Source organism: Symphalangus syndactylus, chromosome 1 (assembly GCF_028878055.3).
Source record: "Symphalangus syndactylus isolate Jambi chromosome 1, NHGRI_mSymSyn1-v2.1_pri, whole genome shotgun sequence".
Lineage (NCBI taxonomy): Eukaryota > Metazoa > Chordata > Mammalia > Primates > Hylobatidae > Symphalangus > Symphalangus syndactylus.
This window is the reverse complement of record NC_072423.2, coordinates 59670050-59686264: the sequence shown is the minus strand read 5'-3', so window position 1 is coordinate 59686264 and position 16215 is coordinate 59670050. Positions and strand designations below refer to the sequence as shown.

Here is a 16215-nt window from a genome sequence, read left to right as displayed (position 1 = left end):
GCAAGCAAGGAATAACACACCCTCTGCTATTCTGTGCAGTGTTTCAGGTTTTTGGTCTTCTCTTTCAAGATGGAAAATCCCTTTAGAATAGGAACTCGGCTGGCACTTTCTTCCACATCCTCCATAGCACTTAGCACAGTTCTGTACACAGGGCACATGTGGAAATTGCTTACTGATTGATTAAAAGCATGTATCTCTGGCATTTGTCTCTTCAGTATTTCTCTTGTATGAAGAAGGGTGATTATCTGTCAATATTCATTGCATCATTGAACCAATGCGCAATGCATTAATCATCACTGAGATAACCAGATGAGGCTTTATTGTAATCTCCTTCTATTTTGCTGAGATAATTTCACTTGCTTTAGAGTTTATGAGGCCATAAGTGGCTCCCATCTGTTGATGAACATATTTCTAAGAGTCATTTAGTCTCAAGTATGGAATACTTGAGGGGAAGTTAAATTGTAACTTTTATATTAAGTGTCATCTTAGTAACAGAACCAAAATTGGAAGCATGTGTTCAATTTTGGTTTTTCATTTTCAAAGCTTTAGGTCAGGCAAAGAATTAATTTCATTTGTTTACAAAGTAGATTATGCCTAATAAAATCTATTTTGTTTATGGTCACATTTTAATCAATCCACTGCTTTAGAAAATGAGAGAATTCTGATTGGCTAATCATTCAACATAGTAAATTACATTATTCCACATCCACAGAACACTGGTCTAATTGCATTATCCAGTAATGATGAAAATATTCCTTTTAATACATTTTGAGCAAGGCATATACCAGTGATGAAACAGGAAAGAATCTTGTTTATTCCATCCTTGTTTGATGATCGACCACAGAATATAATATAACACTTCTGTGTATAAGAATTTTTTCCACATTAAGGATAATAAAGACAAGGTAGTTTTCACAGGATCCTTACTGGTACTCTGAATTTTCACTATTTGTCTGCATTTCTTCTCCTTCCCGGAAATTTGTTTTCAGGGAAAAACAAGTGCTACTTTGTCAAATAAGGCTTAAATAAAATTGATTTCAATTTATGCACAATAAAAGGAATGCCTAGTGACTTTCTGTCTCTAGTGGGAGGTAGAAAACTCTCCAGGGTGCCTTTATTCACTCCTGAGGTTCTGGTGAGCACCAGCGAACATTACCTCTGCAAAATGCAGACATACGCAAAAGGATACATCAAATTTAAGAGAAGTCTGTAGATAGATATCTGAGGGATCTGCCTTAGGGGATGTAGACCACATATACAACACGGATTCCACAGAATTAGCCTAGTATTCACGATCACTGTTTCTTAAAACATAACTCTTTTATGTCACCAAGCAACTTTTATCTGAGATGATGACTACTCGCATACTTCTTTTGCGTATTGCCAGAAAATATCAAGTTTTCATTTGAGTCCTTAATTCAAGTTCTTTATTACAAGAAGAAAGAATAGCATGGATAAAATGGTTTAAAGGTAGACAAAAAAAAAAAAAACATTGTATTTTAGAATGCATATTCAAATATATTCCAAAAAATACTGCATTTTAGAATACATATTCAAACATGATGACAAGTGGGCTCTATGGCTCATTTTGACAATAGCTTTAACCTATGAAGTGAGTGAATGTCTTTCTACACGGAGGTGATGAGTTACTGAATACTGAATGGCTCTACTAATTGTGCTTTTGGCTATTGGAACTTGGCTACTGCCTTTCGTTGCTATGTGTTGAGAGAAAAATCTCAAATGATGATGCTAACCGTTTTGCTAATAAAATATGCTAAGCTGAAACATTTCAGTTACTCAGTTCATCTTCTGTACAGATGCTAGCAAGTAGAGAAGGATATGATTTGAAAAACTCAACAGAAAGGAGGAAAAAGACAAGAAAAAGATTGACTAGAAAATTATTCATGGAATATATTTCAGCAGCCTATTGGGTGTTAGCATCTTAGGTGGTGTGGTTAATGCTAATTTACATTGAGTGGTAAATTAACTATTTCTATTTTTCAGAAATGGTACATTTTCAGTACAGAGTTTCAGTATTCCATATTTTCTCACATGGGTACATATACAATGACACTGTTATTACTCACAATAAAGAACTTGTAAGAGAGTTGTTAGAAGGAACATACTTTTCTAAGAAATACAAAGAAAACATTTTATAGTGAGTGAAAATAAAGGTTTTTACTTCAAATTCTCTTTTGATTTCCATGATATTTCTGCCTGGGCTCTGCCAAGGAAAACTGGCAGTGGGCAACGCATTATGCCAATGTATACTTCTTTCCCCTCTGAGTTTTTAATCTCTTTTCAGGTGACAAATAGTTTTCTCTTATACCAGATTCACTTTATTTTTCACTTATTTAATTAAAAAAGTAATTTACTGCTCAACAGGAACCCCGGAGTATGTGTATGCTCATCTTCATTGTTAAAACACTTTGAAAAAAGACATACCACATCATAAAAATCTGTATTCCAGAGTCTCAGAACAGACTGCGTCAGTATTGGTGTCAGAATTGGGGGGTTAATTAGGGTGGTAATAAGTGAGATCACTTAATTAATAGAACAACTTCCAGAAAAGGTGGGAGTGTAGTATAATGGTGGAGAGAAAGGAATTCAGAATGAGATACACCTGGATTCACATTTGAGGCCTGCCACTCACCAGCTGAGTGCCATTAGAAGAAAGATATTTAGAGCATCCCAGAATAGTGGCTGTTGCTCACACTGTAGATAGAGCTGGATTGCCTTATTTAATCCTGGCGTGACCACTTATGCATGCATGATTTTAGACAAACTAATTCGCCTCACTAAGATGAGTCTTTTGATTTGTTCCTACCTCGCAGGGTCACTGTTGTGAGGCTTAAGAGAGATAATTTAATGTAAAATTTAGCATAATGCCTACACACAAAAAGCTCGTCGAGCATTTAATAATAATACCAACCATTATTATTGCTAATGTCGTGCTAAATGTGGCAGGACCTGAAAAATTACCAAACCTGATTTCAAGCCTGAGTTTCCACCTGTATAAAGTGGAGATTAAAATCCTGGTCCTCACAGGGTTGTTGTAACAAAACATGAGATATGGAGCACTGAGTGATTAGCACAATTATTGATGGCAATTATTCAGAAGCATTGAGTGCTTGAGTGAGAGCTGTCTGTATATTTGATTGTGAATAGTTCTCACAGTGTTTATTCCAACCACTATTTTCTTCTTGGTGGTCATGGTTTTAAAGCATCTGAGGGCCATATTCTCAGCTTTGCTTTGTCTTGTCAATCTAGATACCTTTCCACAGGTACCCTTCACATTTTAACTTTCTTGGCTTCCAATTAAAGAGGCAAAGCCCAGCACTTTGACATTTACACTGAAGTATTTTCTAGGTAGAAGCCATCTGACCTTTAAAAAAGACATCTTTTATAAATTCTTCTTTGTTAACCACCATTAGTGTCACCACTTTTCGATGCTTTCAGTCCTTTCAGGATTTTGAAAAAGACTCATAAATTGGATAGCTTTTCTAAAAGTGCAACTCTCTCAATTCTGAAGGTAATCTTAAAAGGGAATTAGGGACATGTGGGATCCCTACTAGCTCCATTAGTGCCAAACTTGCAAAGAGAAACTATCTTTAAGTCAAAATTGTCTCCTTGAGTGCATGGCCATTTTGATAAGAATAGTGCAAGGTAATGCAATCCCACTTTAAATTTAGAAGTTGTAAAGTTCACACTACACTGAAAAGTCATCAGTGAGTGGCATTGCCATGCTTACATTAGGGGAAAGAATCAGGTACCCAAGTCTTGAACCGGGCACACCATTTAATGTTCTGCAGGCAATATGGATATGGACATACAGGTAAAAAGAAGATCTGGATCTCATTGCCCTTCAATTCTTTCATTTCCTGACTGTGTGACCATTATTCATAATGACCATGTGCAGTCTTGGCTTGTTCCTTCTATTTTTGGTTTAGAATCCTTACCTGGGAGGGGAAGAAATGATACCTTGTTCCTGCCTTATAAGAATCAATGACAAAGCAGGTTTGAACATTCCGGTGTATAGGGAGTAGACTGTCTAAATTTAGCAGCCCCTCTAGCTACTAGAATAAGAATTTAGTGATCTGAAGAATTTACATTCTTCCAGCAGTTGATCGAGTTCTTATGATATGCAAGGCCCAATGTTGGACACAGAAATGAACCAAACACAATCTCTTCCCTTTAGGGCAATACTAGGTGGTCTCAAAAATCATGTTGGGATATAAATGATTAGAATATAGGGTAGAAAATATCTATAGCAAAAGGGCAAAGAAAACAAAATGGGGTCATGGAAGAGAGTGAGATTATTCTTGGCTATGTGATAAAGGAAAGCTTCATGGAGAAGGTAGTATTTGAGTATTTGAGTTAGGTCTTATATGAGTAAATTTTGTACATGAAGAGAAGGGGATTAGTATGTTGATGAAATAGTTTTATAAGGACCCATAGTTTTATATAAAGGAGTAGAATGGGAAATAACTCTAGGAAGGTGGGGAGAATCCTCTCCAAAGGAGTACAAGATCCCAAGGCTTTGTATTTCATACTCCAAGGTTAGAAATGTATTGTATGGCTTGCCATCAGAATCACATATTGAGTTTTTGAAATTGCAAATGTCCGAGCAGGATCATTCCCAACATTTGTGGGGCCTAGAGCAAGAACATGGATGGAGGTCCACATACTATATGTCGAACTATTTCAAAGTGTTAAAGGAAGCTACACGCAAGACCTGGTCCTTGTTCCCATCCAAGGGACAGCTCTGGGACTAGGAGGCTTAAGGAGCCCTGCTGTCCCTCAAGGCCATCCTGCACTAGAGGCCTGATTCATTGCTTGGAACTTCAGAGGGGGAAGAGGATGGACCCTGGACTTAGCCTGGGGACTCATGGGCAGGGCCTGCATCTGCCCCCATCAAGGATGGAAATGACTCAGTCCAGGTCTTCTGGTTACTGAGGAGAACAGGTTCTCCTACCTCATGTTTTACTTTTTCTGATTCCAGATTACCAGGAGGTTCTAAGCACCAGTTGAAACTATACTCACCCACTCCACACCCCCTCCCCAAGCAGAGGGGAGGGTAGAAGTACAGTTATGTGGGGAACACAGTCTACCTATATATCCTCCCACTTCAGGGGCTACTTGGTGGCTATCCAGAAACTAAAGCATCCCTTCTTTCTTTGATTTCACAGGGCCCACACAGCCCGAACTCTCTCAATAAGGGAATTTCACCCTTTTATTGGCCTATCCCATTTGCCCAGATGACCCAGTTCAGCTGCTATGTTCCTTTCTATATTTTGTGTGCTCTCAATTGGTCCTGAAACTTTAAAACATGAGGCAGAGAAAAAAAATCTGTCTTTGCATGGCTGTGTTTGTGATGCTTGGAGACTCCTAAAGCCCGTGACCTTTCTTGGTCTGGTCTGAGGGTTGTGCTGTGTCTTAACCCAAGTCTAGAGCTACTGACCCAGAATGTCTTGGGGTTGGGATTGGAGATGGGGTCTCAGGATCTGTGCTAACAAGTTTCAGGGGTGACTATAATGCCCAGTTAGGGTTAAAATCACTGTTAACAATGGGGGAGGTTTTTCTACTTAGTTTTTATTTCTCAGCAAGATGATATTTTAAAAAGCAAACTGCAGCAGAATGGAGGATGAACAGAAAGGTGGTGAGGCTAACAGGAGAGCCTCAGGAAATCACCGAGCAAATGAGACAAGGGCCTGGATGAAGCAGGGGTTATGGGTGGAGGTGAAAAGCTGGTTGGGAGAGGTCAACAGGAGATCCCATCAGAAGTGCCCAGTGCTCAGAGGGAGAGATGGAGTTGAGGATGACTCTGAGGTTTCCAGCTTGTTATGGGTCAAATTATGTCCCCCAAACAGATATGTTGAAGTCCTAACTCCTAGTACCTAAGAATACAAACTTATTTGATAATAGGGTCTTTGCAACTGCGATTAAGAGAAGGTCATTGAGGGAAAGCCCTAAGCCAAGATGGCTGGGATCCTTATAAGAAGGGGAGGGACACAAAGGGAGGGCAGCCATGTGTCCACAGGGGCAGAGAGTGGAGTGATGCGGCTGTAAGCCAAGGAATGTCAAGGACTGCTGGCAAGCACTAGAAGCTAAAAAGAGCAAGGAGGGATCCTTCCCTACAGGTTTCAGAGAGAGCATGGCCCTGCTGACCCCGTATTTTGTATGTGAGACAATACATTTCTGTTGTTTTAAGGCACCTGTTCATGGTACTTTGTTATGGCAGCCCTAGGGACCGAATACAGAGCTGTAATGGCCTGCGCTGGTGTTGCCTCTCTCTGCACTGGGTCATCAGTGAGGGCAAGCGTTTCTCATAGACAGCACCTGTCTATGAATGTTCTCCACAGCATAGACATCCTCTGCACCAGAAACAGAGCCCCATATTCGGTGTTCCTCTTTGTTTTCTAGCTGTACAAATACAAGGTATTAATTCACTAAGGGTTTCAATTATCTGCTATATAAAAAAGCATAAACATAAAAGGTTTCAATTGTCTTTTATATAATAAGGCAGTTTCCAAAAATTAAATTAGGATTTTTACATTTAGTTTTCCCATTCTCATGCTGACCATATTTTAATTTGATTTTGAAAGCATTTTTGGTAATATTTTAAAGTATTATCTTTCATCTAGTGTCATAAAAATTATTTAGAAAACCTATAGAAGATTTCATCCCTACAAGTAACATTTTTCAGATAGGAAATGATTGCAGCATTGAACTGCCAAAGAGACAGCTGAAAAAAAAATGGGTCATGCATTCATCCCATTCTAGAACAGAGGCTGCCAAGCAGTTCACTGCTCGTTTTTGTCCTGTTCTCGTAAACAAGCTGCGTTAACAAGTTACTTTTAAAAAGCATACTAATTTCCCCAGTGAATTGCACAGGAAAGAATCTAGCGTTCCCTCCAGAGGACTCAAAATAGTTGTTTGTTCTCAGAGCTCAGGTGTGGTAAAATAGCCGTGGGCTAAAAGCACAGGCTGGATATTGGCCAGCAGACTAGAGCTTCCCCTCCACTCCTGATTTCTCACGTTGGTGCACAACTCATAGCCTGCCTGATGTGGGGGCGGAAAAAAGACTCGATTTTCAATTTCAATTTAATTACACAATCTATAGTGCCTAGTGGGAAGGATTTAGGGGCAAGATTAACACTCAGCGGTGCTCCATTTTGCCTTTTTTTCTGATAAAAAATACTGTACTGATTATCTAAGGTGGGTTTTCAAAAATGTTTTTCAAGAGCCAAATTGTTTTGGTGGCATAGTGATTTGAAAAAGAAGGTGACTTTATTTCTTGACTTTTTGCCAGAGTTTATATAAATTAGAGGTATAAGATACCTTTTTGAATTGTATTGCCAGTGTATCATTCTTGAGAGTGGGGAGCACTTCTTTACTTGGGAGAAGAATGAATAGAAATTTCACTGTGGGATTAGAAGTATAAGCAATGATTGAACGAGATGACGATCTGTTCTGAGAATGACTATATAATTAAAATATTAAGACCTTTCCCTCTTCAGTTAAAACCTAAAGAATTTCACTCTTATTGAGACTGAAAACCATTATAATTTTATATGGCATCAGATCAATATTTAAGATTATGAGTAAATATTTGGCATTCTATTTTGGTGTCTACATATTTTGTTAGTTTTGCTAAATGTAAAAAGAAGCAAAAACAGGAAATGAAAATCTACCCATCAGAAGTGACCTTAGTATATTTTTTGACCGATTGCTTTAGGTTGTTAAGTTAATAAGGGAAGCAGGTAGGTTGTTATATTTATAAGGAAAACAGGTCTCTTTATAAGGAAAAGTATTCCTATATGACTTAAATAAATAAAAATAGCAGCAGTAAACTTTACTGGCTAACCATTGCTAAGCCTCACCAAACCACTTGAGTACATACAAATAATTTTAAATGAAGTAATAAAGAAACTAAGGGCCGGTGTGGTGGCTCATGGCTGTAATCCCAGCACTTTGGGAGGCTGAGGCAGGTGGATCACGAGGTCAGGAGATCAAGACCATCCTGGCCAACATGGTGAAACCTGGTCTCTACTAAAAATACAAAAGTTAGTTGGGCATGGTGGCACACGCCCATAGCCTCAGCTACTTGGGAGGCTGAGGCAGGAGAATTGCTTGAACCTGGGAGGCGGAGGTTGCAGTGAGCCAAGATTGCATCACTGCATTCCAGCCTGGTGACAGCGAGACTCTGTCTAAAAAAAAAAAAGAAAGAAACTAAGTTTAAAAGGCAAATGAGCTATTTGAAATGGTCAATTGATTTTGCTATTTCACAATGATGGCATTTTCAAGTATTAAGAGAGTTGCTACTACAAGCCAACATGTACAATAGTATTTAAAAACAAAATGGCACCTGATTAAATTTTGGCTACTGAATTTGAAAAATAGTATATTAGCCAAATGAGTTGACTATTTTGAAAGCTTGATGAGTTACAGGGCATCTGGCACAGATTGGGTAAAACTAGAACTTTATTGGGATGGACTGACAATAGGAACTAGAATTGGAATTTCTTTTGGAGTGCACTTAGAAGGTTGAAAAATGCACCTTTGACTGGTATAAATGTAGATTTACCACCCTTCTCTTTGGTAAGGGTAAGTTGGAATTTATGCCATTGAAAGGAAAAAAGAAAGAAGACATGGAAATGTGTACCTATGGGTGAAACCCAAGCATATTTTTCCACAGGTCAATGTCTTCATTCTCTGAGTCTAGTGGCAGAGGCAGGGTTTGGAGAAACTGTAGCTAAGCTGGCCTGGGGAAAAATTAGGTGGGTGGGGCAAGATATGCTTTTGGGGAAGGCCTCTCTTGGTTTGTTTGTGTGGCTGCAGGTCTCAAGCTCCTAAAACAGTTCTATAGAAGGGCACCATCTACCCAGAAATACAAAAATAGATCAGTAAGAAGATGGGATAAGAAAACCGTGATGCAGACAGAAGATGCTGGCCAACTGTGAGTAGAAACAAAAGACCAGAATGGAAGATCAACTTGTGTTATACAGGGAGCCAGTTCTTAGCTGTTTGGGAGGCAGTGACTTTTAGCTGATTGAACGGAAACCTGAGAAAATCACGGAGAGTCACCTTAGTTAAGGGAAAAGTAGATGGAAGTATCTATTTGCTGCCATGATAGTATCAATGCAGAGGTCACAATAAGGTCACAGAGATACTTGCAAGTTAGAACTGGCAGAGTCTCATTAGTCTACTGTTTCCCATTTGGATAGGATGTGGTAGGGAAGGACTTGGCTTGGGAGGAGACAAAGAAAGTGCATGGTCATCTACATATGACCAAATATGTTTTCTTCCCCAGAACCAATAATATATATATTGCTCATAACCAATAGCGAACATTATCCCCTGCCCTTTTTACATTTACACATGTTTAGTTATTAACATTGAAACAAAATTCTATATTAGAGTTTATGAGAAATGAGAGAATACCTGGTTGGTGATATGTTCCTGGATTTTTTCTGTACTCACTGAAAGAGAAAGCAAAAAGAATTTTTACATTAAAGCATGAAAATGAATAAAATGTGGTACTGATCCTGCTCTGTTTACAGTAAACACTTCCAAAGTAGTCATGGACTCTCTGAGCAAGGATTTCTATCACAATGTGGACGTTTACAACCACTTCAATAACTGGGGAATAAAAGTCAAAACCTAAATAAACTGTGTTAGGCAAAGATAACAGAAAATGGAGTGGAAATCCAATAAGGGTGATACCAGCAGAATGTATTAAACTTTCACAGATAAATGATGAAGAGATGAAAAGGACCGAAGAAAAATTTGAACAACAGCCAGTCAAAACAAAGTTTTCTAAACAATGACAACCTATTGAAGTATAGCACTAATACTGAGCTCAGGGAACCCTGAGAACTGGACAAGGAGATTTGAGGTGGCAGATGGCAGAAGAGCTACTTTAAAAACCTTTCTTACGTGGGGAGTGATAAAGGCAATATTATACTTTGTTGTTACGGTATTGCCAGAGATTGAAGTACAAACCAACAGTTCTATAAATTGTATCTTGATCGGGATGAAAAACACGCAGAGTAATGTATGACAGGCAACCAAGGGACATAAAAAATAAGGATTCTAATATAATATATTTCTCAGTCATTGTGAAAATAGCCTGAAAGTGATCAATGTTATGTATGTCTTAAATAGAGGAAAATAAAATCCTTAGTAGTAATAAATAAAAAATAAATAATGAGAAAAGAAAAGAAAGAAGACATTTAGTGGCATCACAGTTATTATGTATTTGTGAACACCTCAGTGTGTTACAAACATTTTATTAAATGTGTTCCTTTTAAAAAACAAACTTTAATTTTAATTGAAGTAACTGTTGAGTCACATGGAGTTGTAAGAAATAATGCAGAGAGGTTTCTTGTACTTTTTACCCAGTTCCCCTAATGGTAACATCTTGAAAAGCTATAGTACAATATTACAACCAAGGTGTTAATATTGATACAAAGAGTATTTTCCTTACCACAAGTATCTCCCCTTTCATCCACTACACCACATCACTTCCCTTCCACCTCCATGCTTTCCTTAAACCCTGGCAACCACTAGTCTGTTTTCCATTTCTGTCATTTTGTCATTTCAAGAATGTTACACAAATGAATCATAAAGCATAGAGCCTTTAAGGATTGGCTTTTTTCATTCAGCATACTTCTCTGGAGATTCTTCCAGGTTGCTGTGTGTGTCACTGTGGTTGGTTTCTTTTCATTTTTGATGTATTCTATGGTATGGATGTGCCAAAGTTTGTTTAGCCATTTACTCGTTGAAGGATATCTTGGTAGTTTTTAAGTTTTGACTATCATGAATAAAGCTGCTATAAACATTTGTGTACAGGTTATTATGTGAACATAAGTTTTCATTTCTCTGGAATAAATGTCCAGAAGTGACATTGCTGGGTTATATAATAGTTGTAGGCTTAATTGTTTGAGAAACTGCCAAACTGTTTTCAAAACAAGATGTCCCAAGTGAAACTTACTGGTCAATTAGTCAACCAATAATAAGTATACTTAAAAATTTTGTTAAGTATTCAGTACCAAGCTAGATGTCATATGAGATACAGTAGAAGTGTAAGGAGCATAGGGGAAATTGAGTGGTGATGTTCAGAGTGGGCTATTTGATGGTGTCATTGTTAGGAAATGCCTGATGCCTAGGGCCAGTCTCAGACTCGCCAGATAATAAGAATCAATTTTCTTCATTTTTTTAAGGGCAATCTCGACCAGATACTCTTGATATGTTTTAGATTTCTTTTGTCAGTTTATATGCAGAGTGTTTAAAGAAGAGACAACATGGCTTGTGGGAAAAGCTTGGCCTTTTAAATTACAGATCACTGGTGTTTAAATGTGGGCTCCCCAAAGAAGTGACATTTGAGTCAAAACCTGAAAGATGGTAAAGGAGTTAACTTGACTAAGAAGAGTGGGGAGAACATTCAGGCAGAAGGAAGAACATGACAAGGGCCATGTGATAGGAGGGAGCATAGTGTATCCAAGGATAGAAAGGAGGACAGCGTGGCAGGTGTGGAGAGGTGAGCAGGGCACAGTGTGAGAGAGGCTACACAGATAGGCAGGAAACCCCGCAAAGAAGTCAGGTAGACCATTTTTGGGAAATTTAAGATCCTCTCAAGAGCAGTGGGAAACTGGCCATTAAGGGGATTCAGGCCAGTGCACAGGTAGTGACATCAGAATAGCATGCACGGCCTATGTCCTGAATGGTATTGCCTAGGTTTTCTTCTAGGGTTTTTATGGTTTTAAGTCTTACGTTTAAGTCTTTAACCCATCTTGAGTTAATTTTTGTATAAGGTGTAAGGAAGGGGTCCAGTTTCTGTTTTCTGCATATGGCTAGCCAGTTCTCCCAACACCATTTATTAAATGGAAATAGGAAATCCTTTCCCCATTGCTTGCTTTTGTCAGGTTTGTCAAAGATCAGATGGTTGTAGATGTGTGGTGTTATTTCTGAGGCCTCTGTTCTGTTCCGTTGGTCTATATATCTGTTTTGGTACCAGTACCATCCTGTTTTGGTTACTGTAGCCTTGTAGTACAGTTTGAAGGCAGGTGGTGTGATGCCTCCAGCTTTGTTCTTTTTGCTTAGGGTTGTCTTGGCTATACAGGCTCTTTTTTGGTTCCACATAAAATTTAACGTAGTTTTTTCCTAACTCTGTGAAGAAAGTCAATGGTAGCTTGATGGGGATAGCACCAAATCTATAAATTACTTTGGGCAATATGGCCATTTTCACAATATTGATTCTTCCTATCCATGGGCATGGAATGTTTTTCCATTTGTTTGTGTCCTCTTGTATTTCCTTGAGCAGTGGTTTGTAGTTCTCCTTGAAGAGGTCGTTCACATCCCTTGTAAGTTGTATGTCTAGGTATTTTATTCTCTTTGTAGCTGTTGTGAATAGGAGTTCACTCATGATTTGGCTCTCTGTTTGTCTATTATTGGTGTATAGGGATGCTTGTGAATTCATGACTGAAACACCAAAAGCAATGGCAAAAAAAAACCAAGATTGACAAATGGGATCTAATTAAACTAAAGAGCTTCTGCACAGCAAAAGAAACTATCATCAGAGTGAACAGACAACCTACAGAATAGGAGAAAATGTTTGCAATCTATCCATTTGACAAAGGGCTAATATCTAGAATCTACAAAGAACTTAAGTAAATTTATAAGAAAAAAACAAACCCCATCAAAAAGTGGGTGAAGGATTTGAACAGACACTTCTTGAAGACATTTATGCAGCCGACAAATATATGAAAAAAGCTCATCATCACTGGTCATTAGAGAAATGCAAATCAAAACCACAATGAGATACCATCTCACACTAGTTAGAATAGCGATCATTAAAAAGTCAGGAACAACAGGCACTGGAGACAGTGTGGAGAAATAGGAATCCTTTTACACTGCTGGTGGGAGTGTAAATTAGTTCAACCATTGTGGAAGACAATGTGACAACTCCTCAAGGACCTAGTACCAGAAATACCATTTAAGCCAGCAATCCCGTTACTGGATATATACCCAAAGGATTATAAATCATTCTACTATAAAGACACATGCGAATGTACGTTTATTGCAGCACTTTTCACAATAGCAAAGACTTGGAACCAACCTAAATGCCCATCAATGATAGACTGGATAAAGAAAATGTGGCACATATACACCACAGAATACTATGCAGTTATAAAAAAGGATGAGTTCATGTCTTTTGCAGGGACATAGATGAAGCTGGAAACCATCATTCTCAGCAAACTAACACAGGAACAGAAAACCAAACACCACATGTTCTCACTCATAAATGGGAGCTAAACAATGAGAACACATGGGCACAGGGAGGGGAACATCACACACTGAGGCCTGTCAGGGAGTTGGGGACCAGGGGAGTGATAGCATTAGGAGAAATATCTAATGTAGATGATGGGTTGATGGGTGCAGCAAACCACCATGGCACATTATACCTATGTAACAAATCTGTGTGTTCTGCACATGTATCCCAGAACTTAAAGTTAAAAAAAAAAAAAAAAAAAGAATATCATACACAGATTTGCATTTTTAAAAGACCACTCAACTCTGGTTGGCAACTGAAACACCGACTCCTCAGGGTGTCACGGGTGGCAGCAGCACTACAAAACCTTAGTTTTGTTTCCTTTGGGACTAAGGGAAATCTGCAGAAATTGAAGAGACAAATAAGAGCCAAACAATAAAATATTCACACCCTAATAATGTAGCAGCCTACTGAACTCTAGAAAATGGACTAAAGGACAGCATGGTATCTAATAGCAGCTCTGACAATTACTAGGTGTTTGAACTGGGGCTAGTTACTTTAATGCTCTGGCTTGTTTGCCTATCTATAACAAAGGGTTAACAATATCCGCCCCTTCCCAAATTTGTGAGGATTGAATGAAATAAGAATGAATTTTGCAGGTAAAGGATAAGAGAGGGGCACTCCAGGTAGTTGGGGCAGGACAAGTAAAGAAATCTAAGAGGCAGGTAAGAGTAGGGTGTGTGTGGGTGAATTGTGAGAAGTTGTGAGTGGCTTATGTAATACACACATATACTTTAGCAGGTGCAGGAATGGAATGTGGGCAGAGGGAAGGAGCCCAGCCTTTGGAGGTTGTGACTTGGGGTGATATTGGACGCTTTGCAGGCAGAAGGAGGCCAGCAAAGGTCTTTCAGATGAGGATGAGGTGGCCGAAGCAGTTCTTGAGAAAGATGAGTTGAGTGGTGGTGTGGAGATAGGTTGAAGGGGTATTAGAGGTGGGTGGTGAAGACAGCAATGAGCATGTGCTGTGTCCAGGCAGGAGGGGTGAGGGCTTGAGCCCAGGCAGTGAGAATGGGAAGGGAGGGACGCCAGGAGCAGGTGGTATTTCTGAGGTATGTTCTGGAGATTGATTGAATGTGGGAAATACAGGAGCAGGAAGCAAGGACAACCCTCAGGTTTTTATTAGGGAATCTGGCAGATGATAGCATTATTAAAGATACAGTGAGAATACAGCAAGACCTCATCCCTACTTTTTTTTTTTAATTAGGTGGGTGTGGTTGCATGTGCCTGTAGTCCCAGCTACTCAAGAGATGAGGTGGGAGGATTGCTTGAGCCCTTGAGTTCAAGACCAGTCCTAGAAACATAGCGAGACCCTGTTTGAAAACAAACAAACAAACAAAAAGATACAATCAGAGAAGGAAAAAAAACGAAGAGGAAGTTAATAAGTGAGGCTTGTGCCTGTAATCAAGAGGAAGATACCTGTAGGTTGCAGAAGCTGACATGACAATTACGGCAGATCGAATAATGGCCCCCAGCATGTCCACATCCTAATCAGCCTGTGAATACGGGACCTTTCATGACAAAGGGGCTTTGCAGATGTGATTCAGTTAAGGATCTGTGGATGGGAAGCTTATGTGGACACATCCAGTGTAATCGTAACAGTCCTTATAATAAAGGGGCAGAAGAGTTTAGAGCAGAGAGAAGGTGAGGTGGCAGTAGCAGCAGGGGTCGGAGTGATGCCATTGCTGAAGAGGGCTGTGAGCCAAGGACTGTGGGCAACCTCTGGAAACTGGAAAAGGGAAGGACATAGATGACTCCTAGGGCCCTGCAAAGGAACACAGCCTTGCTAATACCCTGATTTTAGTCTGGTGAGGCCCATCTGAACTCTGACCTTTGGAATTTTAAGATGCACAAATTTGTGTTGTTTTAAGCCACAGAGTTTTTGGTGATTTGTTACAGCAGCAAAAGGAAATGAATTCAAACAAGTTCTTCTGCTTTTTCTCAGCTGTTCCTCAAGGGACAGGGAGGAAAGCACAGTGCTGCTGAGTAACTGCTGTGTCCTGGGCCTAGGCGACATCTCTCACAGACATTACGTCCTTGGAACTACCCTGAAAAGTAGAGATTATTCCTCCTATGTTTTTAAAGATTATGTGACCAGGGCTCAAATACATGCAGAAACTTGTCCAAATTTTCATGGTCTGTGGGGGAAAGGATGGCCAGCATTCTAAGGAACAACATAGCTACTCTTAAGACATAGAAAAGCAAACTTTCATTATATAAAAAAGACATATGAACACGCAGGTTTTTAGCAACACAATTCACAATTGCAAAAATGTAGAACCAATCTAAATGCCCATCAGCCAATAAGTGGATAAAGAAAATGTGGTATACATACACCGTGGAATACTACTCAGCCATAAAATGGAATGAAACAATGGCATTTGCAACAACTTGGATGGAGCTAGAGGCCATTATCCTAAGTGAAGTAAGTCAGGAACGGAAAACCAAATATCACATGTTCTCATTTATAAGTGGGAGCTAAGCTATGAGGATGCAAAGGTGCAGGAATGATGTAATGGACTTGAGGGACTCAGGGGGAAGAGTTGAGGGAGGGTGAGGGATAAAAGACTACATATGGGGTACCGTGTACACTGCTTAGGTGATGAGTGCACCAAAATCTCAGAATCACCACTGAAGAACTTATCCATGTAACCAAGAACCACCTGTTCTGCAAAAATTTTTGAAAGAAATTTTTTTTTAAAGCTGACTTTCAGGATAAAACTAGTCTTTTCTGTCTCATATTTGGGTCTTGTCCTTCCAGCTTTTGGTTAGAGGATTAGAAAGGGGAAAAAATAAAAACATTTGACAAAGTTGTCTGACTGGCAGATTAAGTGGAGAGTTATCCCAGATTTCTTAAATTTTAATCTCATTGTGTCTTCACAAAA

General features: G+C 39.1%; 1 protein-coding gene across 9 annotated transcripts in view; it reads right to left on the bottom strand.

The window, feature by feature from the left end:
• CHST9 (carbohydrate sulfotransferase 9) overlaps positions 1-16215 on the bottom strand; it is a 279935-nt gene that overhangs the window by 19583 nt on the left and 244137 nt on the right. For 5 of the 9 annotated variants that reach the window (XM_063612667.1, XM_055235445.2, XM_055235446.2 and 2 more), the window contains one exon: positions 9445-9482. In XM_063612667.1, coding sequence (XP_063468737.1) covers positions 9445-9482 — 38 coding nt within the window. Of the gene's footprint in view, positions 1-6339; positions 6380-7341; positions 7425-9444; positions 9483-16215 lie in introns of those variants that run through there. The other 4 variants (XM_063612768.1, XM_063612811.1, XM_063612901.1 and 1 more) reach the window with 2 other exon arrangements.